Source organism: Ursus maritimus, unplaced genomic scaffold, assembly GCF_017311325.1.
Source record: "Ursus maritimus isolate PB19 unplaced genomic scaffold, ASM1731132v1 scaffold_14, whole genome shotgun sequence".
Classification (NCBI taxonomy): Eukaryota; Metazoa; Chordata; class Mammalia; order Carnivora; family Ursidae; genus Ursus; species Ursus maritimus.
The window spans coordinates 61,428,660-61,454,340 of record NW_024423786.1 but is presented as its reverse complement, the minus strand read 5'-3'; the positions used below and the strand labels follow the sequence as shown (position 1 = coordinate 61,454,340).

Here is a 25,681-nt window from a genome sequence, read left to right as displayed (position 1 = left end):
AGGCTGCTTATAGCAGCCCCAGGACACTGTGTGCTGACCCCTGAGGATAGGGGTGCAACAGAAGCAGAAAACGTTCATTTGCATCTTGGGTTTACAGTGGGATGCAATAGGGCAGGGTGACTCATCCCTGCCTCGTGACACAACCCAGTTGTCCCTTGCAGCAGGGACTGGGTGGAGGGGACTTTAAACCCAGTCGGTGTTGTTCAGCCCTTGCTCCAGGCTAGAGATCGCCCAGTTCAGCGAGTAGTGAGTCCTGATCCCCTCTCTGGAGTGTGGGCAGCTGGTGTAGACAGACATGGGGGGCTCAAGATTCCTAGCAGCTGGGAAGGTAGGTCTCTTAAAGCAAGATCATTTTACAGCTAACTGAGTCTCCATTTTGGCGGGTGTGAACATGAGCTGGTTTTCTTTCTCTTCTGGTAACTGGCATCTTGACTATAATGACAGCGCACTGTAGCGGCCAGGACCAGACTCCCTGGGTTCATATCCTGGCTTTGCCACCTCTTCGCTGTGTGACCTTACGCAAGTCGTCTAACTTCTCTGTGCCACAGGTGACCCATCTCTCCATCCACCACAGCAAAGGTGAGCCACCCGTCAGCCTCTTGCTGCTAACTTCCCCTCACCCCGCTGGGAGCCCTCCAGGCGTCAAGTACCAGCAAAAGAGCTGCGGTCCAGCTTTTGTTGCTAGTTTCCCACCCCTCCCCCTCCCCACAAGACGCTCGCATCTCCTTACCCGGCCCTGGGCCTGCACGCAGCCCTCCCTGCTCTTCCTCTTCAGCCCTACGCGGCTGCAGTGAGCCCAGAAACCAGGGTGCTGGCAGAGCAGAGTCACGTGACAACAAAATGGCAGCCTCCCCGCCGGGCAGGCGTCCAGTCTGAAGAAGGGATTCTCTTAAAGCCCCCTGCCCTTAGCTTGGGGGAGAGAAAGGAGAGCCCTCTGGAATGCTTGACAGCATGACCTCCCAGTCTTCTTGTATTGGCAGGGGGCAGGTAGGCAGCTGTGCCGGTTCTAGATGGACCCCTCCCAGGGAACCCCCCCCCCGGGGTGACTGGCCCCCACCCCCGCCAGCTCACCGTGACTCCTTAGAATATGAGCTGGTGGGTCATTGAGCACCTTTTGTCCTCTGAGTTGGGCCTCAGCCACAGTCGGGGACTGCAGAAGTCCTTGACACGGTTATCTGCTTCTACCAGTGTTGGCTCTCCCAGCTGGGCTCCCACCCCCGGGCTGCTGCGTACCGTCTCTGGGGCTCAGCTTCCCCTTCTGTGAAACGCGGGACTTGAGGTGGGGGCAGAGGGGGGGGACAACGTCTGAGCTCCCTCCAAGAACCCACCTGGGGTGCACGGGGAGAAATCAGCCTGCGGGGCAGAGGGTCCGTGATGCCATCTGGGCCAACCATCCAGGCCCCAGACTCATCCTTTCGAAGGTGCCTGAGCTTCCAGCTCCCACTACAGGTACTGGTGGCCCTGAGTCTGGGTAGGACTGAGCTGGAGAGGGTCTTGTATTGGGGCTGCACTGGAGGCAGAAGGCTGTGGCCTCATCACAAGGGTCTGTTCCCAGTCCGCACACACCCATGGCAGGCGAGGCAGGGGCCGGGAAGCTTGCAATCTGCCCAGTCTGGCTCAATGGCAGTGGACTCATTGCCTGGCTACCCGTGCAGGAGTCCGCAGACAAAAGGCCCAAAGGTGACTGGGAAGGTTGCCCTTGAACGGCCCAGGGACATCTTTGGGCTGCCGGATGCTGCTCATGGAAACACCCAGCATGCATGGTCCTGAATCCCCAGTAAGAGGTTTTTCTGAGCTCAGTCTGCCACCTCAACAGCCAGGAGGTGGGGGACCTGGCCCTCTGTTCGAGTGTCTCTGTCCTTGGCAGGCTCATCCCTGCACCCAGACTTTTGCACATGCTGTCTCTTCTTTCTGGAATGTTCTTCCCCTCACTTCTCGCTTCCTTGTCCAGCTTCAGGGTCCCTTCGGGGAGGCTTCCCGACAACCTAGCATGGGCTCCCCATTTGGCCTGCCCTCAACACCAACTATCCTCACAGCATCACCTTCTGCGATGACCTCTTTCTTGGTCTGTTAGACTGTTCAGTGTCTGTGTCGGACGTCGGGGAGCAGAGCCCACCGGGGACATCGCTGAGGTGGGGAGACGCTGGACAGCTCACAGAGGGCTGATGTTTCCTCGGGCGTGTGGTTCCTCCCGGGCTGGGGAAGTGTGAAGATTTTCCTACGTGGGGCCCCCACAGCCGAGGGTTCCAGTCATGCAGCTGGGTCCGCGTTCGGATTTCGCAGTTTTGCATGTCGTTTGCATGGCTCAGCTCTGAGCTCCGTGCTTCTGCTTGTGGTTTCCTGGTCCGTCCCCAGTCCCACAGAGCTGGACCGCGGCTTCCTCGGCTCCTCTCCAGCCACGGGGTCTGCCTGGAAGGGGTGAATGCGGGAAAGTGGGCGTGTGCCAAAGCCCGTGCAGGATGGCTTTTGTGTCTCGAGAGCACGCCTGGCGCACCCGCTGTGGCCTTCTTCCCAACGGTCCTCTAGGGTCGGCGCCTTGGTATGCCCATTTTGCAGAGAAAGAAACTGAGGTTGGGCAGCCTTCTCCTTGCTCGTCCCCGGGGCCTGGGGGAACACAGAAAAAGCCCCCTCCCCAAGTGATTCTGATTTTTCTCCATGAGTCCTCCTGCCCACTGGGGTCCGGCTCCTCCCGGGCACTCATGGGGACACTTGTCACTGTCCAGTGGGGCAGGCGGACAGGGGCCTTGCAGCAGCCCCGCCCCTCGCTGCCTGCATCGCTGTGCCGTTGGGCCGCAGTGACTGGAAGCTCCCCGCCTCCATGCTATGCCCTGGGCAGTGGAGCTATGGCAGGGCTGATGGAGCTGGGCCACGAGTGCCCATCGACTCTGCCGTCTGCTCCGTAGGCCATTTGCTCCCCCAGCCTGGGGCTCTCCTGGCTGACTGGTGTCTGTCCCCCGTGCAGGCGATGACTCAGGATGCAGCCAGGGGCCACGACGTGCACGGAGGACCGCATCCAGCATGCCCTGGAGCGCTGCCTGCATGGGCTCAGCCTCAGCCGCTGCTCCAGCTCCTGGTCAGGTAGGTCTGGGGGGCAGGGGTGGGGCTGGCGGGGCCCAAGAAAGCCCCAGGGGCTACGGTGAGCACTGGAGTGCTTACAGAAGCCGGCACGTTCTGGATCCAGCCCCGTGTGTGTGACTTTGCAAGCCCACGGACATCCCGTGGGCCCGTGCTCGGCCCAGCAGCCCTCAGTATATGGCAGTCTGTCTGTCCTCCCCTGATATTTTCCTCCTCCTCCTCAGGGCTGTCTGTATCTTGTTTTCTCTGCATGTGCCAGAAGCACAGCTCCTTGAAGAAGGTATCGGTCCTGCTTAGAAAAACCTCTGATTCCAAAAGAAACAGCTAGGAATTCGTAGCTGGCTCGCCCCAGAATTCCGTTTAGTCGGTTTCTGGTTCCTTCCAGAGCCCCATTTCCTTTTTCCCTGTAGGACAAGGGGGAATCTCATCCAAGCTTTAGGGAGCAGGAGGCTTCCATGTTACCTGTTTCCCAGGACTGAGAGACGGGCTTATCTGTAGTCTGGGGCAGTTGTACCCCTGAAGACTGATGCCTACTTGTAATAATTTCTAGTACTTCTAAGATTGTTCACATCCCATATCTCACTTGTCTCTCTAACTACCCCATGAGATAGTGGCCACTGCTCCTTGAACATACCTGGTCCCTTCCCTGGTTTCTTCCTACCTCAGGACCTTTGCACTTGCTGCCTGGAACTGTTCCCTCCCCTACCTCAGGACCTTTGCACTTGCTGCCTGGAACTCTTCCCTCAGAATGTCAGGTAGCTGGCTTCTTCTTCTCATCCAGGTCTCAGCCCAAGTGTCCCCTCCTCTGAGAGGCTTTCCTTGGTCTTTAGCATTAAACAGATCTGGATTAAAACTGCCTCTCACCGGCTGCTATCACCTCAGGCAAGTTGCTTAACCTCTCAGGACCCCAACTGCCTGGTCCATAAAGTGAGAGTAGCAACAACAGGAGCCACTTCCTAAAGGGAGGATGGGAGGCTCAGTGGACCAGAGTGTATGCAAGAGACTAGCACCTTATCGGCACACAGTAGGTGGTCAGTAAATGGTAGTTTGCTTCCTACCTAAGGTGTGACGGAGCCAAAGCATATAGAATGGAGTGGGGGAGTGAAAGAAGTAAGTAAAAGAAGACAAAAATATCTGACTTTGGCCAATTTTACAAAATCCTGTGTCCACATGAAAACGCTATTAGGGTCTCCCCAACCTTGGAAGGAGTCCGTGCACCAGAAGGCACCGGAGATCAAGCTCCATGAAACTCATGGATGGTTCCTCCCTCGCCCTGCTCTGACCTCCACTATGCGCACAGACGTGCACGCGCGCACGGGCCCCCATGACCACCCCTTTAATTTCTAGGGGTTTACCCTTGCTGACTGCAGGGGAAACAGAGACCGATACAGTAAGGAGGTGTGGGGAAGTTACAGAATGACAAGGTGCCCACTCTGGCTTTCAGAAGATAAGGGGATGTAGCTTCCCCCCTCCTGGGCTCCCCTGCCAAGCAGTCCTGGGAAGCCCCCTGGCCATCAGAACCTCACTCTTGCTTCCGGCGGTGGAGCTTGCCACGGCTCTTCTTCTCCTTGTTCCAGAACCCTCTGCTTCTGCCCTCCTTCCCTGCCCCTTGCAGATTCCAGCACCCCCTGCAGGAAACTGGGGCAGGGAGGCTGTGGAAGAACGGCAGCTTTCCAGGGGCAAGAGCCGCAGCATCGTGGCCTATAGGGGATCCCGGCTGGCCTCTGTGTCTCTTGCAGGACGAAGACACTTGTCTCGGTGAGGCGTGACAGAGTTGACTGTCGATCCAGCATTTTCTCAGACTTAGCCAGGCATGCCCCCGTGCAGTGCCCCCCCGGGGATTCCCACTGCTCTCCAGACCTAAGCTGAACTCTTGCCTCTCTCTGCCTTTCCAGCTGGCCTGTGTCTGAACTGCTGGAGCCTGCAAGAGCTGGTCAGCAGGGACCCAGGCCACTTCCTCATCCTCCTGGAGCAGATCCTGCAGAAAACCCGAGAGGTGAGCGCTGGCCGGGCATCAGAGATGCAGGGGGAACGGTCCCCACGGAATATCGGCTCTGGGGGGCTTGGCAAAGGCACCAGGAACCCCCGACTTTTCTGCATTGAGGTTTTCTGGGAAGGGCTTGTGGTCCTTTCAGTAACAAGGTGAGGATTTGTGAGATTCATGACCTGGGGTTCTGAGTTCGAGCTGCTTTTTAAAATTTTTTTATTATTTTTTATTTTTGAGAGAGAGAGAGTGTGTGTGTGGGCAAATACAAGCAGGTTAGGGGCAGAGGGAGAGGAAGAAAGAGAATCTTAAGCAGGCTCCAGGCACGAGCCTGAGGCAGGGCTTGATCTCACCACCCTGAGATCGTGACCTGAGCTGAAATCAAGAGTCGGTCGCACTACCAACCGAGCCACCCAGGTGCCCCATTTCAGCTGTTTCTTAAGACAGACATTGCTTGGGGGGCCTGGGTGGCTCAGATGGTTAAGCGTCTGCTTCGGCTCAGGGATCGAACCCCGAGTTGGGCTCCCTGTTCGGTGGGGAGCTGCTTCTCCCGCTCCCTCTGCTCTTCCTCCTGCTTGTGCTCTCTTGTTCTCTCTGTCAAATAAATAAATAAAATCTGAAAAAAAAAAAAAAGACAGACGTTGCTCGTGAGTCCAGGTATTGACTAGAAAGGAGGGAGGAAGCTCCCCTGACTTCCTTTCCATGAAAAGATGCATGAAAGTACACGCAGAAGAGAAAACTGATTAAACGGCGAGACCCTGTCTAACAGCAGGTCCATAATAAATAGGCTTTTATGACTAAGAAGAGGGGTGTGTTTAAGGCTCAGCTGGGCTGGGCTTCCGGAACAGCTAGGAGTCCCTAAAGAGGATCCTGTCTCTTTTATGAAGAATTCTCTTCTTAAGTGTTTTTTTTGTTTTGTTTTGTTTTCCTTTTTTTAAATACATGACTGAGTTGGAAGACATACGACTTTCTCAGCCGTCCCCTGGAAGTCTTGGTTTATCAAGACACCCAAGGTCCCAGCTCTGGCACCACCATTTACCTGGTGCTGTTAAACCCTGATCACAAGCAGACCAACTCAGAAGAGCTAAACCACCTTTGGGGTATTTAACTTATAAACGCAACCCTCAACTGCCGTGTAAAACCGGGGAGGGTTTGCAGAAGGGCCTGAGCAGCGGGTGTGTCAGACACATGGTTCAGGGTAAAGAGAAGGAGAATTCTCAGTTTGAGCCGGCAGAGCGCAACACAGATGGTGGGGCTTTCTCTGCTCCTTCAACGCCCACGAGTTCCAGAAGGGGCTGAGACCTTGAGCGCGTTGACCGGAGAATTCTAAGTCACGTGTGTATGTAGGGTGGCGGGTGGGTCAAAGAGTTGATGTACCAAAGAATATGTAGACCTTGGAAACAAATATGTAAAAAACGTTGCCTCGGTGACAATAAAACAAATGCAAATTAAAACCATAATGAGACAGTCTTTGCCTAGCAAATTAGCAAAAAAATTATAACGAGCAATGCAGGGTAGGGTAGAGTGAAACCCGTGCTTTCGTACGTACGGCGTATTAAAATTGGCACAGTCCTTCTGGAAAGCAACTTGGGAATGCCCTTCAAAGATCAGAAATACGTTTATAGTCTCTGATCCGTTGATCCGACTTCTTGAACTCAAACCTAGAGAAACAGTCCAAATTATAGAAAAAAGTAACATACACAAAGTAATGTGCATTGCAGAAGGATTTAAAACAGCAAGAAGATAATCTCCAGTGTCCAAAATGAAGCTAATAAACGCTGGAGGTCTAGCAGAAGAAATATTATGCAGGTAATAAAAAGATGGGCGTTACCCAAAGGCATAAACAAATTTTAAGGTACAAAAAAAAATTGCATTAAGATTTATTAAATGGTTTAGTGAAAATCGACTAACCATTTGGAAAAATTCGGAGTGAGTTTCTTAGCACATACCATACAGCAGATGGAATTCTAAGTGGATTAAAGATTTACATTTAAGAAACCGAAGCTTCAGAGAAAAGAACAAAAAATATATGTGAATATTTACATGCTGCTTGCATGCCTAAGCAAAAATCCACAAGGAAAAAAACTGAGCACTTCTAATATTGGGACATCAAGAAAAAAATCTATAAAATTAGAAAACACACAACAGGGGCGCGTGGGCAGTCAGTTAAATGTCTGCCTTCTGCTCAGGTCATGATCCCAGGGTCGTGGCATCGAGCCCTGCCTTGGGCTCCCTGCTCAGTGGGGAGCCTGCTTCTCCCTCTCGCACTCCCCCTGCTTGTGTTCCCTCTCTCGCTGGCTGTCTCTGTCAAACAAATAAATAAAATCTTTAAAAAAAGAAAAAGGAAATGCATAACTAGGAGCGGAGCGGGGGAGGTGGTCTTAGGGATGACGTAGCAAAACAGAAATTCATTTGTTTTTTTGTTTTTTTGGGTTTTTTTAAAGATTTTATTTATTTATTTGACACAGAAAGAGACAGCCAGCGAGAGAGGGAACACAAGCAGGGGGAGCAGGAGAGGAAGAAGCAGGCTCCCAGAGGAGGAGCCTGATGTGGGGCTCGATCCCAGGACCCAGGGATCACGCCCTGAGCCGAAGGCAGCCGCCCAACGACTGAGCCACCCAGGCGCCTCCAGAAATTCATTTCTAATAATAATAATAGGTAAAAAGCACGAGGAGTAGAAATATACACACTATGATTTACATGTTTGCAGAGGAAAGTACATAGAGAAAAATGGTGTTAGGAGAATCGTCGCGACATTAGCTGTGGTTGCATTTGGAGGGGGGATATTGTGAGTACTTTTTTTTTTTTTTTTAACTTGTATTTCCCAAATTTTTGTCTTTTGGTTACATTACTTTTCCTGTAAGAAAGAAAGAAAAGAAAGGACAGGACGAGAAAGCACTGCTCTGTTCTGCACCTGTGATGACCCTCATGTTCCTCTTCTGTCCCGTCCGCAGGTCCAGGAGAAGGGCACCTATGACCTTCTCGCCCCCCTGGCCCTGCTCTTCTACTCCACTGTCCTCTGTGTAAGTTCCAGCACCAGCCGGCTGGGGGAGGCGGGAGGGGCGAGGGAGGGACGGCCTCACAGCTCCGGAGACAACACAGAGAGGAAAGCTGTCAAGTGGGGACCTTGAAATGGGTGTCAACCCTCTGATGGCTTCTGAGCGGCCACCGTGAGAGGCTTCTAGAACTCCATGCAGACGCCGTGGTGTCTGGAATGTCTGCACTCCCGTGGAGGGCCTGCTGCCATCCACAGCCTGTTCACGAGCCGAGACGCAGATGCTGCTGGGAGATTTTCGGTCCACCCCATTCTGTACCCCAGTAGTCAGTTCACCTGGTGTGAGCATCCTGTCTTCACCAGACCGGTGGCATCAAATCACTGCACATACGTGGGAGCCAATCCATTTCCAAGCATAAACTTTTGCTTCAAATGGGGATATGTAAATACAGGTGGTTCAGGCATTGAAGACCGTTCCCCCAAATGAGTGGCAGCAGTGGCACCATTAGGCTGACCTCCCGGGTGACAGCTCTTCAGAGAGGTGCTGTCATGTATTGGGCATTATGTATGGTGAAAACGTGGCCCTTACGGTAGAGGGGCCCCCAGGTGCCATATTGCCCATCTGTAACTCACTCCTGGTGAGTAACTTCCGGTTCTTTCTGACCTTGTCCCACGATGTACTGCTGCCAGGAACAGAGTGCCTTCTGTGGAACATTCCAGAAAGGAGCAGGGTCTGTTCTAGAATATCAGTGAGCTTTCTCTCACCCAGATCTCTCTGCTTGCTGCTCCCTTTCCATCCAGACGCCACACTTCCCACCCGATTCGGATCTCCTTCTGAAAGCAGCCAGAACCTACCACCGGTTCCTCACCTGGCCTGTTCCCTACTGCAGCATCTACCAGGAGCTGCTCACCTTCATCGATGCTGAACTCAAGGCCCCAGGTGAGTGTTGGCGTGGCAGGTGCATGGGGCCTTCATGGCACACACAGCGTCTGATGGCTGACAGCAGTGCATACAGGCGGTAACTCAAGGAGGAATTCTTAGGGGACGCTGAGCAGGGCTTCAAGGCAAGGAGACCCCACTACATGGTCTGTGCTTGTGCTCTGGCTTGCCAGAGGGTCTCCGAGACTGCCCAGGCCCCCACAATACTGACAAGAGGCCCTTGCTTGTCCTCTTTGCCTCAGGAGCAAATAGGGAAATGCACGTGTGGATCGATTCAGTTCTGGTCAGGGGAGTGACCTTCTCTAGGAATGGACAGGTTGATGGGCGCCATGACAGTTGTGGACAAGGGCTTGGGGCCAAGTTTCCACACGTGGGGTCTGAAGAGGAGGAATTCTTGAAAAATCGCAGTGCTCGAAAAAACACGAAAATGAGGGCCTAGCAAACTGTTCTAGAGCAAGAGAAAACCTAAGCAGGTAAGATTTACTGCCAGGTGGCCTGATAGAGTAATTCATCAAGGTCAGTAGCTCAAAGGAATAATGTCATGTAAACATTCTGATAGGTGCTCCTAACATATTTGATAAAATTCAACATCCATTCCTAATATTCAAAACCCCTCTAATCTATGGAAACTATTAACACCTGGAAGGATTCTTAAGGAGGTAACAGCCCACAGTGAAATGCTAGACGCATTTCCATTTAAGTCAATAACCTTCCTCTTTGTGCTTATACCTATTTTGCCTATGCAAAAAGGCAAAAATAAAGAATATTTCTTTTTCTGGAGAAGGTAACATTTTAATTATGCACAGATCGAACAGTTGCTTGTCTGTCAAGACTAAGAGAGTCACCCAAAGAACTGACAGAACTAGCAAACAGGTAGCTAATGGCATTAACCAGTAAGAGAACATAGTGAGGGGGAGAAAAATTATAATAGCAACTAAATATATAAAAGAAGTACGAGAGATGTGAGTTACCTACATAGAGAAACAAACTTAGCTGAAGGACAAGTAACTTAGGAGACGTGTTGGCAGGAATCAAAATTGTAGTAGCAGCAGGTGTTATGGAAATAAATACAACTGTGATAAAAAAAAAAATACCAACCATATCTTTTTAAAATTTACCAAAATAGATAAAGTCTATCTGAAAGAATACATGCTCTCCGGTAGCATTTCCGTATGTATTTATCATGTATGTATTGATGGATTCTTACAGTAGAAGAAGGGGGTATTTCCCATACTAGGTCTTTGAAGGTTGTAACTCTAACTATAAGGCTATGGGTATTAAAATCCTGCACTGTTGGTATAAGAAGAGATAAGACAATGGAACAACATAGAATGGCTAGAAACTGGCTAAATATATACAGACTTGTTATATGACAAAGTGGCATCCTGAAACCAGCGATGAATCAAATCGGTCATTTGATAAATGGTATCAGGACCGTTGACAGACCATTAAAACTGAGTTACAGTTCTAGCACAAAAAAAAAAAAAAAAAAAATTAAGAGTTCTATCTCAAACATAAAATAAAATTTCAGCTAGATTAAAAGCTGAAGTGTGGAAAACGAGACCATCAATGTAATAGAAGAAAAGTCGGTTACATGAACCACCCAGAGTGGAGAAGAGATACCAAAGAGCACCCCCCAGGCAAACATGATAAAAGATAAGGCTGACAGATTTGACAGCGTAAAATTTAAAGGTTTTATGTAGCTATTCGATCAGTAAAGATGTAGATACAGAGTTACTGAGGGCAAAAGATGTCCAGTCACTTGTTGAGTTAAAAAACAGTTCCCCCAAATACTATGTATATTATAATCTCATTTTTGGTTTTTTTTTTCTTTTAAATTTATATATGTATCAGACCCTGTTCAATGCCCACAGCATTTAGTTCTCATCATACACACTGCACACACACAGGACAGGAATACCAAATCTTATTCCCACACAATTCCTGGAACCCTCGAGAGCTCAGGACTGAACCTTTGTGTGTGAATTCCTTTGCAGGGATTCCTGATCTCCTTCCCCAGTCATCTGATTTGTCTGCCCCTAACCAATCAGCTGAGCTGTCTCCTCGCAGCCAGTCAGCTGAGCTGTCTCCTCAGCCAATCAGCTGAACTGACTTCCTCCAAACAGTCGGCCTAGCTCTCTCCTCCCAACCATCAGCATATTTGTCTCCTCCCAGCCAATCCATGGATCTGTCTTCTCCCAACCAATCAGCTTATCTGTCTCCTGCCAACCAATCCGCTGATCTGTCTGCCCAACCAATCAGCCGTCTGCGGTTACAAAGGCGCAGAGCCGGCACAGGTTAGGGTTGGCTGGCCCCAAAGCCCAGCTGTTCCTGGGACCTCGCTGCGTGGTAGAGACTTGGGTGGAGGAATTTAGAAACCAGGGAGGCCCTGCGGAGAAGGTGCTGGACGAGGAGGGGTGCTCAGGCATGTGATGAATAGACAGTTTGCCAGTCTAACTTTGCAAGGCACCCTAAGTGAACAAGCCAGTTCAGGGTTAATCTCTTCCATTCCCTTCCTTCCTCCAATTGCTCCCCGAAACCAACAGATCAGCATCGCGTCTGGGCTTCTTGATGGTGACAGAATTCCTTTAACAAGAAGACGAAGGTTTTCTTCCCTTCTGTAATGTAGATGGAAAGGATTCAAACTGCAAATGTCTTGGCAGGGCCTTCAGTGGATAATCAAAGATCTAAGTGATTCTTTTTTCCTTTGAAATGGGTACGGGAGATGTAGGGCTGGGGGAGGCCGTCACCTGCACGCAGGGACACGGCTTCTCAATGTCAGGTAGAACCAGCTGGCTCTTCTCCACTGAATGCACGCAATGCCTGGAGATATTGGGGGGGGGGCAGCTGAGCAGGGACTCTCTTCTGGGCAGCCCAGTGAGCAGGTGTGGCATGGAGGGCGGGCTGTGGAGGGTGAGGGCCTGACACTGAGATGGCGGGGTTCTAACAGAGCAGCAGTGGGAGCTGGAGATGGGATGAGGGTTCTTGGACTCAGAGCAGAGGACCCCAGGAAGCCCGGTCACTCCCTGCTGGGCGCCTTCCCCCTTGACATTGCCTGGGGGACCGTATGATGCCTCAGATGTCCCAGTGATGGGGGAGAAGGCCAACGCTTGTGTGGAGAGGGCGGCGCTGGCCAGGCTGCCTGTGCTAGGAACGCGTCCTCTTCCAGGGAAAGCAGAACCGAAATAGGGAATCGTGGACTCTTTCACACGTCAGAGTCATTTTCAAGCAGTTAAAAAAGCCCTAACATGTACAAACACGTAGCCAGCCTTCATCAAAGACACCAAGCTCATTACGGAGGGAACCCGCAAGATGGCAGAGCTGGGTTGAAGGGGGGTATGAGAGCCTGAAAGAAGTTTCTCGATAAACCAGAGTAAGATTGCAGAATTAGATACGAAATTAGTTACTATCGTAGAGGGAGATAACGCCATAAACTGTGGGGTGCGCTTTTCTACCGAACAAAAATCTATTCAATCGTCTCACACTCGTGGGTTCCCCTCTCCCTTCACAGAACCTCAGCCCTCGTCAGTGGCGACTAGTAAATTAAACTAAATTACCCTCTCCTACGTGATCCCAAAGTGGCCTTGTTGAGAGGGCCGTAGCGAGCTTTTGTTACGGCACGTGCGAATATTTTTGCCTTCTTGCACAGTGTCCCCGTCCCCAGTTCTCCCTGCTGAGGGAGGCAGCGGGGCGGAGGCTGGAATGGAGGCCATGGACTGAACTCTCAGAGGAGAAGCCGAGGCTGAATCACATAGTGGTTACCAGTACTTGGTATGGGGCCATGGTGGCAGACAGTTATTTAACTTATAGGAGCTTTTGTTCCTCATCTGTAAAATGGGAGTATAATAATGCCTCGCTCTTGGAGCACTGTGAAGGCTGACGCTGGCCTCCGTGGCTCTCATGTTGCTGATGGATGGGGCAGTGGTAGTCAAAGAGACAGGTCCTAGCAAGGGCCCTCCACCCATGGAGCCTTAGGGAGCCGGTTGCCATGGCAACGAGTGAAACAGTTTATCCCGCTTTGATGTGGCCGGGTGGGCAGAGGAAGTGGGCAGGTTATCAAGCGTTCGGGCCTCCCCCTTCTTCCTGACTCCACCCCAGTAGGGTGGCCCACCGCCTCTCGTCTGGGGGTGGCAGGAAGCCTCCCGTCAGTGCTGCCAGCTCCCGCCCACCACAACCCTCTCGCGTTCAGCCCACATGTTTGTTGGGTATTTACTCCAAGCCCCCGCCCGGCTGTGTAGACCACAGTACTTGCCTGCAGAGAATGTATCCGTAATCGTGAGGGACGACAGCGGGCACCATCCGTGAGTCGCGGGACAGTTTCCAAAGCACACACTGATGGCACCTCCCCCAGACCACGGCCCTGTGGAGCAGAAGGAAAAGCAACATTCTTCCCATTTCACACATGAGAAAACCGAGACTCAGAGAAGTTCAATGTGTCTTGCCCGCGCTAGGAAGTCAGGTGTGAGAGAAGGAACACGGGCCTTGGTATACCTCTGCTTAGTCACTTCCTAGCCGATGACCTCGGACAGGTTACATAAGCTCCCTGTGACAAGTAGGGCTGGAATTGCTGGTGAGGACGACGATGATGATGCTTGCCTCCCCCATGAGCTTCCTGTGCGCTGGCCACTGCTAAGGGTTGGTCTCCTCCGTCCTCAGAACACCCCCTTGGGTATGTAGTTTATTCCCATCTTCCAGAGGGTGAACCCGAAGGCTGGGCGGGTAAGTAGCTTACTCATGCTCACAGAGCTGACAAGAGCTCCACCCCTTGATCCTATGTCTGTTTGATTCCCAAAAGCTATATCCTTTGACTCCAGAAACCTATTCTCACATTTGCATAAAGCTCTTTCTGCCAAGAGACAGAGGCCAGGAGTTGTGTGTGACGGGAAAACCCCGGGCTGTCCCAGCTGCCGTTTTGTAAGCACGTTCCTCCCTGGGCAATCTCGGCCGCTTTTCCTTTCACTTGGTGCCTTCAACCCTTTGACCTTCAGGTGCAAACCTGGATTCTGTCACTTTGGCCCATCAGCTGGTGGCAAGTGAATTCTGAATATTCTTCAGTGGCCATAAGGTTGTCTTGGGACATTACTGACCAGAGACATTTGCATTTCATACTTTTTTTGGTGTCGGATTATGGAATAAAAGGTGTAGATCCCTTGAAGGAAAGTCAAATATCATTGACTAGCAGATGGGGGTTTCCTCCAAGAACGCTCCCACACCAAATGCGTAGGTCTCCCCCACCTCAAACAAACATGAATTCTCCAGCTCTCCAGACACCAGTTGAATGTCCCAAGACCCAGTTCAGTTCTGACCCCAACTGCCCGGAGTTAACGCAGACCCCGCGGGTTAAGAGCTCGGTCCCGTAGACTACCCCCATTTCAGATGCCGGTTGTGGGTCTCACTTTGATAAGAACCCAAAGTGAGGGACGCAGGTAGCAGGAGAAAACATTATAATTGAAATTATAATTGACCAAAAGTGGTCTGTCAAAAAAAAAAAATACAGAGAACATTTAAAAATTTGAGTATTGGATGGCACAACATCAATGAAAGAGATTTTTATGATTGAAAAACAGTAGTTAGGAGGGACGCAACACCACTTCTCTGGTGTTCCTGTCAAAGATTCTTGCCTCACTCCAATCCTGGGATGACAGGAGACATCCCAAATCGAGGGACAATCTGTCGTAGCCAGTCAGGACTCTTGGGTCAAGATCACGGAAGACCGGGACAGACTGAGGAAGTGTTACAGGCGGAAGAGGCTAAGGAGAAATAAGTCCATGCAATGTGGGACCCTGGATAGGATCCTGGAACTGAAAGAGGACATTACGACCACATATGTATGTATTGTATCACGGAGTCACAGGGGGAGATGTAGGGAAAGGAGTGGGGAGCTGCTGTTCCAGAAATCACAGGGTGGGATGAGTCAGAAGTAAGCGGGCTGCCCATAACAGAAACCCCAGTATAACACTGGTGGAAACTCATAGGGGTTTATTTTTTTCCTTATATTAAAAAAGAAAATTCCAGTGGAAGGCAGTCCAGGGTTGGCACAGGGGTCCCACAAACATTCTAGACCAGGCTTCTGCTTTCTTTCTGCTCCACCATCCTTAGCAGGATACATTGTCCTCAATGCCACTTGGTGATCTAATGGCTGCAGGAGCTCCGGCCATCATGGCCCTATTCCAGTTAACAGAAAGGAGGAAAGTGGGGGTTGCAGAAAGGGGTCTTCCAGAAGCCCCACCCGATACCTGCAAGGAAGGTTGAGAAATGTGACCTATCACCCAGTGCCCAGGGCTCCTTTGGTAAAGAAGGGGGATGGGTGTGTTGGGTGGATGGGCAGAGCGGGACTGGTCCTGTCGTGGTGACCGTGGGCAGAGCAGTGAAGGAGCGGGGGTGGCAAGGTCTCGCTTCACTCCCCCCAGGCCTGGTGGCTCTGCAGAGCTGGAGGCCATCCCATGGGCAGAAGGGTCAGGAGAAGACTGGGTGAGCGAAGTCTGCACCACAGTATTTCACTAGCGGGAAGGGGAGCTTGTCTCTGTCATGCACGTGAGTGGCCACCAGGTGGCGTCCCAGGTCCTGGTAGCGGTAGCCAGTTTCGGGGACTTTCCTATCAAAATAGACATAACATTAACTTCTAAACGTGTGACATTTACATAAGAGAAACATCAAGCAAAAGGCCCCCAAATCAAAGCAATGAGGTCCTAAATGAGAACAGCATAACCTGGTTTTGTGGGGTTTTTTTGTTTGTTTTTGGGGGTTTTTTTTTTGCCATTGACCGAACAAAAATTATGGCGTTTCTGTTTGCTGCTGTCTCTGACCCCAGTTTGTCAGTCGTGGCTTTGCCCTTATCAGAGGTGATCGCCTTCCTGCTCCCAACTCACACCCATTCCAGGGCAGCCTTGCCTCCCGACAGGGACCCCTGCCTGTCCCCAAATCCCAGCCCCTGCTTCTGCTGCCCTTGTCTGTGAAGAGGGCCAGGTGTTGTTTAATCTCACTGTGGTGGGCGCACAACTGAATCCTTACTATGCACAGTCTGTTTTCCAGCCACAGACCTGGGTCAGGTTGCAGGAGCAAGGGAGAGACTTTTGGCTGGTTTGGTTTCTTCAAGGCTGGAGGAAAAGGCTGAGGGGGGGTGACCTGGGGGCAGAGGCAGGGCTCAACCTCGGAGGGACAGCAGCAGGGAGGCCGAGCTGCCCCGAGAGCCCGTGGGAAGCCGGGCAGAGGCACCCTCGGGGGAGCCCCTGGGCCTCGAGAGGGCCAGGGACCTCCTGGGCAGCCTCAGGCCGGCCGCCTCAAAGCCTCAGGTGCCGCACCCATTGTCTTTGGGGAGCGGAGCTGCATGGGGCCTGAGCCTCATCCCGGGGGGGGCCCCCAGCCTCGCTGGCCTGGCCGGTGTGAGGCCACTGCAAGGCCTGAGGCCATGACTATCGAAGCAGCAGTAAACCTACCAACTCTCATTTTTTTGGCAACAGGAATCACCTACCAGCGACTGGTGAGGGCCGAGCAGGGCCTGCCCATTAGAAGTCACCGAAGCTCCACCGTGTGAGTGCTCCCACGGGGTCCCCCATCCCCACGCCATCCCCCTACCCGCAGCCCCGTGCATCTGGCTTTCCCTCCATCACTGCACTCCCACCCCTAGCCACCAACAGCCTTGGAGAGGACCAGGAATGCCTTAGAATAGTCGGCCGATGCTTTGTACATAAGGTTGTTTCTCTGGGCTGAGGGGTTTTCCTCCGAGTTCTAAACGGCTCTGAGACTTAAAAAACAAAACAAACGTTAAACACCACCTGCACCGATCGTGCCAGGTCCTGGGCACACATGACCTCACCTTGCCCCCACTTTTCAGATGGGGAAACTGGAGGTCAGAGAGGCCAAGTGTTACTTCCCAAAGGTCACACAGCTAGTAAGCGTCTGAGCCGGGATTTAAGCCTCGGTCTTACTCAAAAGCCCATGTGCTTTCTGCCTGTTACTAAAGTAGCATTTTCCAAACTTTTTTTTGATGAGGACCTACAGTAAAAAATGTATTTTATTTTATTTCATTTTATTTTTTTATTATTATTATTTTTTAAAGATTTTATTTATTTATTTGACAGAGACAGCCAGCGAGAGAGGGACACAAGCAGGGGGAGTGGGAGAGGAAGAAGCAGGCTCCCTGAGGAGGAGCCCGATGTGGGGCTCGATCCCAGAACACCAGGATCACACCCTGAGCCGAAGGCAGACGCTTAACGACTGAGCCACCCAGGCGCCCCTATTATTATTATTTTTTTAAGTAATCTCTATGCACGAGTTCTGTGGGGCTCGAACTCATGACCCTGAGATCAAGAGGTCATGCTCCACCAACTGAGCCAGCCAGGCGCCCCTAAACAGTGCATTTTATGTGAAAGCCTACTGTACACACACACACACACACACACACACACACACACACACACGTGTGTGTGGAAGGAGTGAGCAAGCAGTCAGTGAAGGAGACTGGCTCAGGCAGGGACCACCTGTGCAGGCCTCTCCCCTTTTTCTGACAAATAGAGAAATCAACATTAGTTTCTCCCCTAAACAATGGGGATTCTGTCCCGTCAGGGGCAGGGGGCCCCGACCCGGGGCAGCCATCCACAGAGGCAGGCGGGAAGGAACCTGGGGGAGGGGGCAGTGCAGGCGGCTCACACCAAAGCCTCTACAGCTGGGATATGTGATGTCTCGAACACGCTTCGAGAAAATACAGCGACGGAGGGCTGATGTGGGCGAAGTGAGAACAGTCATGTGTGATTAACTGTTAACTGAGCCATCAACACCTTGGGGGGTTCACGATTCTCTTAACGTTTGGGTCTGTCTGAGGTTTTCCATAATGAACAGAACGAAAAGGCTGGCCCGGAGAGGGAGTGTAGGGTCCAGGAGAGGAGAGGCAGAGGGGGCTGGGCACACACTCCGCTCCCAGCCCTGTGCAAGCTGGGGTGAGGGGCTTTCGGGAGTTAGAAAAGGGGTCCCCTGTGAGCTGCAGACTCACAGGCAGCCTTGACCCCTAGCCTGAACTTCCAGGCCAGCCTGCAAAATGAGCCCCTGGCTCGAAGTCATCCCCCCTAAGACAGCAGTCCCCGTGAGTCCTCCTTCATTCCATTCTGATATTCTGTAGGAAAAATGTTGATATAAAAATTAAGGTGAAATTTCTTTTGTAAAAATGAAGTCCCACTTTCAAAAGTCCTTTGACAACACTGCCTGAAAAATCCTCGGGAGTGGACCATAAGCTTTGCCCTTGGAACTGGGACCCTTGAGCCAGCCCCCTGCCTCTCCCCTGGCCTCAGCTGCCGCCTGCGTGCTCTGGAGGCCGTGGTGGGGCCCAGCAGCTCTGCCAGGGCACCAGACGTGAGGGGTGCGGCTGCGCCGTCCCCACCCACCCAGAGCCCGCCCTCTGTGTCCCCAGCACCGTGCTGTTGCTGAACCCGTTGGAGGTGCAGGCCGAGTTCCTCGCTGTGGCCAACAAGCTGAGCACGCCCGGGCACTCGCCCCACGGCGCCTACACCACCCTGCTCCTGCATGCCTTCCAGGCCACCTTCGGGGCCCACTGTGACCTCCCGAGTTTGCACGGCAGGCTGCAGGTACGTGCTTGGGGCCCCGGGCCTCAGCATCACCCTGGCTGACACGGCAGGGCAGTGGCTGGAGGGCTGGCCGCACTGAGAGGTTTCTGTTGCGCTGGGTCCCGACAGAGGTGGGTGGCAGCCTGGACAGGGGGCTGGGCACGAGCCTCGGAGGATGGCATGGGCTGGGTGGGCTGGGAACAGGCTGCTACTCCTAGGTCTGTGACGGGTCCACCGTGTGGCCCTGGACAGCCCCCTCCCCTCTCTGGGCCGCAGTGGGGAGCTATGAAGCACACCCCCCCAACTCGGCAGTGCCCTGGCTCTGGGCCTTTCTCTTGTGACCACTTCCTGAGAAGAGGGGCCCGGGGAGGAGGCCTGGCTCCCCAGCCAGGTGTTGGGGGGAGGTGGGTGCTGAGGCAGGGGAGGAGATGGCCACGGCTGCCATAAGAAAGACCCTAGGAGCTCGAGAAGTCAGGCAGCTAAGCCTTGGTTCGGGGGGCAAGCCTGTTTCCTCCTGCGGTTTTAGTCCAAGAGCCTGGCCGAGCTCGAAGACATCTTCACGGAGACTGTGGAAGCTCAGGAGCTGGCTTCTGGCATCGGGGACGCAGCCGAGGCCCGGCAGTGGCTCAGGACCAGGCTGCAGGCAGTGGGAGAGAAAGCTGGCTTTCCCGGCGTCTTAGGTGAGGCTCTTGGGAGAGCGTGGTGCATTTTCCCCAGGGCCCGTGCCAGCCCCCAGGTGAGCAGTCCAAGTCGGCCAGTGGTTCTGCCCCACACAGCCCATGGGGGACCCAGGCTCTCGTCATCCAGGTGCTCCGCCACCCCCGAGGGCGGAAAGAAGGTGCTAGCTGGGGGCCAGCCAGCTTCCCACTCAGCCTTGGCCAGTCCAGCTGTGTGGCCACTGCTGGTTTCTTCTGTGAGCCCCTTGCAGCCCTCACCTCCCGTCCCCCTGTTCTTGCAGACACTGCCAAACCTGGCCAGCTCCGCACCATCCCCATCCCTGTGGCCAGGTGTCACACGTACAGCTGGAACCAGGACAGCTTCGGTAAGCAGCCGGCTGGGGCCTTCGTGGCACCCCCCCACCCCCACCCCGGGCTGCTTCCTGGTCCTGCCACCTGCCGCCTGAGCAGGCTCTAAGCAGAGCAGGGGGAGGTGCTTGAGTCCTGGGCTGCAGTTCACCCTCCTTCTGTCCTCTCCTCCTCCTCCGGGCCAGTCTGTCTGAGCTTGTCGCCCCTCCCGAGGGGGTGCAAGAGGGGTTTCAAGGACCCAGACACCCAGACGGTGCCTCCCCTGACTTCTCTGCAGACATCCTACAGGAAATCCTGCTCAAGGAACAGGAGCTGCTCCAGCCAGGGATCCTGGGGGACGAGGAGGAGGAGGAGGAGGAGGAAGAGGAGGAGGACTTGGAAACGGATGGGCATTGTGCGCAGAGAGACTCACTGCTCTCCACCAGCTCGTCGGTCTTCCATGACTCCACCCTGTCCCTTGCCTCGTCCCAGGCCTCAGAGCCCACCCTCTCCCGCCAGCTGTTGACGTCCTTTGTCTCGGGCCTCTCGGACGGCGTGGACAGTGGCTACGTGGAGGACAGTGAGGAGAGCTCCTCCGAGTGGCCCAAGAGGCCGGGCAGCCAGGAGTGCCGGGGCCACCGCAGGCCGGGGCAGAAGTTTAACAGGATCTACAAACTCTTCAAGAGCACCAGCCAGCTGGTGCTGCGGAGGGACTCCCGGGGCCCAGAGGGCGGCTCAAACACGGCGCTGCCACTGCGCCGTGCGGGCAGCCTCTGCAGCCCCCTGGACAGCCCAGTGCTGCCGCCCACGCGGGCCCAGCGCTCCCGCTCCCTGCCCCAGGCCAAGCTCAGCGCCCAGCTGCCCGGCTGGCTCCTGGCCCCCGCCTCGCGCCCCCAGCGCCGCCGCCCCTTCCTGAGTGGGGACGAAGACCCCAAGGCTTCCACGCTTCGCGTCGTGGTCTTCGGCTCGGATCGCATTTCGGGGAAGGTGGCTCGGGCGTACAGCAACCTGCGGTAGGAGCCGGAATGGGGGCCTCGCTCTGCCCGGGGCGGGGGCTGCGGGCTGAGGGTCCGAGAGAGACCACTCTCTTCTCCTCGCCTTGTTCTCACCAGGCAGCTGGAAAACAACCGCCCGCTCCTCACACGGTTCTTCAAGCTTCAGTTCTTCTACGTGCCCGTGAAGCGAAGCCATGGGACCAGCTCCAGCGCCTGCCCCGCCCCTGCCAGCCAGATGCCCCCACTCCCCACAGACTCCCCGAGGCACCCCAGCCCTGCGGTATGCGCCCAGCCCCGGCCACATGCAGTGGGAGCACAGGTTGGGCACCTGCAGGCTCAGTGACCCAAAGGGGGCTGGTGAGAAGTCGCCCACAGCAGTCAGGGTGTCCAGGGCGCGCCTCGTCCTGCCTGAGCCTCACTCCTGGAAGCAACCCCTGTCCTGCACGTGGGAGTGGCGCTTTGCTGTGTGGCATGGGCTAAAAATTCTCAGACTTCTCTTGGGGCTGGGTGGAGCTGTGGTTGGGGCTGCAGATGCCATCCGGGGCCCTGGGGGCTAGAGTGATTCACCGCCCTTACCCCAGGAGGTGGAGAGCACCAACGACATCTCCCACTACCTCGGCATGCTTGACCCCTGGTATGAGCGCAACGTGCTGGGCCTCATGCACCTGCCCCCCGAAGTCCTGTGCCAGGTAAGCGGCCCCCACGGGGGGCAGAGGGGCACTGGCTGCAGTCACACAGCACTGCTCGGAGGCCCTGGTTTTGGGGGATCCCGCTTGAGGCCTCCATGGAGGACTGGGGATGAGAAGCTCGACTGAGCCCAAATTGAAGGCAGTGAGAGGGTGGTCCCAGAAGGGTCCAGGGGACCTTAGGCTTCACCCCCTTCCTCGCCTCCTGGCTTTGTCCAGTTTGGCCAGGGCCCTCCCCGGTGGCCCTGGGGTCAGGTGAGGGGGCTCTGGAGGCTGCGCTGTGGGTCCTCCCCCGACCATTCTGTGTCCTGCTTTGATCCCACCACTCTTTCCCTGGCTCCACCTGCCTGTGTCTCCGTGTGTGTGTGTGTGTGTGTGTGTGTGTGTGTGTGTGTGTCCGTGTGTCTTGCCCTCACGTTCCCTTGCTCCCTCGCTCGCTGGCGGGCCACCGGTCCCTCTGACCGGGCTCCACCACCCACCCTCAGCAGTCTCTGCAGGCAGAGTCCCGGCCGCTGGAAGATTCCGCGGCCCCGCTGCCCATCCTGGCGGACATGCTGCTTTACTACTGTCGCTTCGCTGCCCGGCCGGTGCTGCTGCAGGTCTATCAGACGGAGGTGAGGACATCCCCCCGCTGCCCCCGCCGCTACGGACCCCACCCCCACCCTGACCCCACAGCCAACCAGCCTCTGATGCCGGCCCTTGTTCTCTGCAGCTGACCTTCATCACCGGGGAGAAGATGACAGAGATCTTCATCCACTCCCTGGAGCTGGGTCACTCTGCCGCCACGCGGGCCATCAAGGCTTCCGGTGGGTGTTGCCTGAGCCCCCCGGCGAGGCATGGGGCCCAGGAGGTGGGGCCCTGGGGTCTGGGAGGGGTACGGGAAACGAGAGGCAGTGAAGGTCTGTCCGTGTGGCACAGGTCCTGGCAGCAAGCGTCTGGGCATCGATGGTGACCGCGAGGCCGTCCCTCTAACACTACAGATTATGTACAGCAAGGTGAGGCCGCTGTTGGGGCCCGTGTCCCTCTGGGGCCTGCTCCTGACCCGCCCTCACCCAGAGTCACCCCCTGTGTTCCCCGGCCCCCGTCTTTCAGCTGGGAGGCTGCAGCAGGCTCCCCTGGACAGAAGGGGAGGGAGTGGACATCCTTCTCCCCTTCCGCCTCCAAAGCCACCCCCGCCCCCCGCCCCCAGTGTGCTCTCCCCCGACCTGGATGTGCTCAGCAGCTCCTGTGAAGTGTTAGGGCCTGGCTGCAGGGCTGAGGGTGAGGGGCAAGGGTGAGGTGTCCAGAGGCACAGCGAGGGAGAGCCCAGGTTCCACGCAGCTGGCGTGCCTGGCTGGGTGCACGGGAGGTGGGGCCGTGTCAGAAGGGATTTGTGGGTCGGGGGTGGGAGGGGGCGCCCATGAACCCACCAGAGGGCGTGGGTGCTCCGAGCTCTCGTGCCCTCTGATCCAGGGACCAGGCCAACAGCCAAACGCTCCTCTCCGGAGTCATCAAGGTCTATACAGGCGGTCGGGGGTTGGAGGGCTCTTGGTGCAGAAGCGAGCGCGCAAGAGTTTCCCGGGGAGCGCCCCCTGCAGGCCGCCCCCTGTGGCTGGTGGGCCCGGGGGCGTCCGGCTGAGACCTTTGGGCTCGGCTGCCTTTCCAGGGGGCCATCAGCGGACGAAGCCGCTGGAGTAACATGGAGAAGGTGTGCACCTCCGTGAATCTGAGCAAGGCCTGCCGCAAGCAGGAGGAGCTAGGTGAGTGGGCGGCGGGGCACAGGCGGCGGCGGGGAGGGGCCCTGAGCCTGGCCTGAGCCGCCCCTGCCCCGCAGACTCCAGCATGGAGGCCCTGACGCTAAACCTGACAGAGGTGGTGAAAAGGCAGAACCCCAAGTCCAAGAAGGGCTTCAACCAGGTAAGGACGCCCCTCTCTCCGCCGCGTGCCTTCGGGAGACCCTGGCGCGGGTGGGCGCCTGCGTGTGCGCATGCGCGGGTGCAGGTGGGTGGGGACGAGAGGCAAGCTGGGGGTGCGGTTTGGGGTGCGCACGCTGTGGGGTGCCCTCGGGGCGGATGTGTCCGCGTGCAAAGGCTCTGGTGGGCGCCGGGGGAGCCCTGGGTGCCGGGAGAACGGCTCCGTGTCTGGGACCCGGGGCCTCACAGTGGGGCCGTGGGCCTTCTCCTGGGGGCACTTGTTGCTTGCGGACTCGGGGAGGATGGAGGCCGGAGAGGAGGCAGGGCCTCATGCAGGCTGCCGGACCCTTGCCCGAGCTGGCCGTCAGCCCCGGAGAGCTGCTGCTGGGGTGGCCTGAGGGAGAGAGCCGCCAAGGACTGGCGATCGGGGCTGATGGGGGCCTCGCTTCCAGATAAGCACGTCGCAGATCAAAGTGGACAAGGTGCAGATCATCGGCTCCAACGGCTGCCCCTTCGCCGTGTGCCTGGACCAGGACGAGAGGAAGATCCTACAGAGCGTGGTCCGGTAGGAATGGGGGCCCCGGGAAGGGGCCCGCCTCTGCGCCACCCCCTAGAACCCCGGAAGGAGCTGCAGGGATGGGGGGGGGCCTGCCCTTACTCCCGCCCGCCCCACAGGTGTGAGGTCTCACCTTGCTACAAGCCAGAGAAGAGCAGCGTCCACCCCCAACCCCAGAGGTCCCCCGACCCGCCAGCCCAGGCCACGCCCGACCTCTGCTCCCTCCTCTGCCTGCCTATCATGACGTTCAGCGGAGCGCTGCCCTAGTGGGGCCCTCACCAGCCCGGACAGGAAGCCCTGGGCAGGCAGCCTCCTCGGAGGCCCTCCCCACGCGGTGGCCGCGAGGGTCTCGCTCCCTGTGGGGAGCTGGATGGCCCTCTGTTGGATCAGGCCCTGCTGTGAGCCCTGCCGTGGACAGCAGGCAGGGGTTGGTGGTTTCTGGGCCCTCGGGGGCTGTGTATAGGAGAGACACAGGCATTGGGGAGAGAGCGGCTGGCCACACTGCCCCTCAAATTCCTCACCGTAGAGAGGAGAGGGATGGATGAGCTGACCCCCAGAGGCCCTGGCCACTGGTGTGGTCTGGGATCCTTTCTAGAAAGATCTGAGGCTCTGGTGCTCTGGGATGTGGTTTAGGCTGCCTCTGCCAGCCCTTGGCCACCCCCCCCAACCTTGGTTTGTCAAAGTCTTGGGGAACCCTTTGTATTTGGGGTTCAGTCCCGTCTACTCTAGGGTTCAGGTGGTAGAAACAAGAGTAGGAAATTCTTCCCAGACCTTCAGTACCACCACCCATCTCTCTCTTTCTCTCTGTGTGTGTCTCACAAGTTCCCTGGGTCTTCTGAAAAACAGCACTAATACTTTACCTGTCTACTGTCAGGCCCTGGAACACATTCTCTCCGGAGCGCCTTTCTGGATCTGAGAGCCTTGGGAGACAGGATAGGCATAGATTCAAAAGCAGCTTGGTTACCTTCTAGCTCAATGACCAGAAGGAAGTGAATTTGCTTCTCCAAGCCTCCACTTCCTTAGCACTAAGACCTTCGGAGTTGGAAAAGAAGTTATCTACAAAGCGCCTGGCCCAGTGGCCCATAGCTGGTGCTCAGTACAGATAAGCGGCCTCACCCTTGAGCACTGACTCCCCCCAGCCTGGCACTGGGACACCCTGGTGGCCTCTGGGATGCTCTTCATTCACCCTCGAGGCAGGACCAAGACTGGGGGTGAGGTGTGGTTAGCTTTACCCTCTGAAGGAGGAATGGCCTTGGCGAGGGTGAGAGGAGGGTTGCACGGTACCCCCAAGCCCTTGCCGACTTCTCTCCTGGGTTGGGCCTTGGGACCCCCACTTGCACATCATCAGCCTTAGGCTGGTGCACATTGCATAGGGAGGCTTCACTGGCACCATTCTGGAGCCTGGGCGAGATCCTGGAGGGGTGGAGGGAAAGCCTGGCCTCCAGGGGCTTCGTGCCTGGCTGGGGGAAATGGGTCACAGGACCTGAGAGCTGAAAACATAAAGCTGTCGGATCAGAGTGGTTTGGAAGCTGCAAGCAAATGTGGGGTCGGGTGGTACGGGGGAGGGCAGGGCTGAGGACCAGGATTTGGACGATACAAGTGGAGAAAGTAATCATGGCAGATGCTCGTATCCTGCCCAGAGCCCCTCTGTCCCCTCCTTCTCCTGCTTCACCTGTCTCCAAAGGTTCGGGCTTACAGGAGCCCCCGAACCCCAGCCTGGACTACTCACCACTGGAGAGAAGTGAACAGAGCCGGCGCATGCCCCGCGTCACCGTTCCTCCCCAGTCCTCGCCGTCGGTACTTGCTGCAGGCTCCAGAGAGTCGCCGGCCGTCTGCCTTCCATAGTTTTTTGTTGTGTGAACAGGTTACTACATGATAAACCGATATCCAAGAATAAACGAATAGAATTTAATATTATTTTCAAATAAACCTTGATTAGCCTCGTATTTCTTGACCCCTGGGTATTTTGCTGCATGAGGCGTAACTGCTAGTTGCTT

The 25,681-nt window shown here is 55.4% G+C and overlaps 1 protein-coding gene across 1 annotated transcript; it reads left to right on the top strand.

The window, feature by feature from the left end:
- Nucleotides 1-542: 542 nt before the first annotated feature.
- PIK3R5 (phosphoinositide-3-kinase regulatory subunit 5) lies at nucleotides 543-25,630 on the top strand. The gene is made up of 19 exons (XM_040630021.1): nucleotides 543-579; nucleotides 2,963-3,078; nucleotides 4,971-5,071; nucleotides 8,014-8,082; nucleotides 8,856-8,994; nucleotides 16,455-16,524; nucleotides 18,398-18,572; nucleotides 19,078-19,231; nucleotides 19,510-19,593; nucleotides 19,854-20,568; nucleotides 20,668-20,830; nucleotides 21,132-21,239; nucleotides 21,722-21,850; nucleotides 21,949-22,042; nucleotides 22,155-22,231; nucleotides 22,882-22,975; nucleotides 23,050-23,132; nucleotides 23,581-23,693; nucleotides 23,804-25,630. The coding sequence occupies exons 2-19, from the start codon at nucleotides 2,976-2,978 to the stop codon at nucleotides 23,949-23,951; spliced, it is 2,619 nt and encodes an 872-aa protein (XP_040485955.1). The 5' UTR covers nucleotides 543-579; nucleotides 2,963-2,975; the 3' UTR covers nucleotides 23,952-25,630.
- The last annotated feature ends 51 nt before the right edge of the window (nucleotides 25,631-25,681 follow it).

What these genes read in the sequence shown, in the direction of transcription:
- PIK3R5 (XM_040630021.1), top strand. Translation starts at nt 2,976, where the DNA reads ATGCAGCCAGGGGCCACGACGTGCACGGAGGACCGCATCCAGCATGCC. An exon ending in GTTTGCACGGCAGGCTGCAG is followed by an intron (nt 18,573 to 19,077) that starts GTACGTGCTTGG and finishes CTGCGGTTTTAG; the next exon opens with TCCAAGAGCCTGGCCGAGCT. An exon ending in TACAGATTATGTACAGCAAG is followed by an intron (nt 22,232 to 22,881) that starts GTGAGGCCGCTG and finishes CTGCCTTTCCAG; the next exon opens with GGGGCCATCAGCGGACGAAG.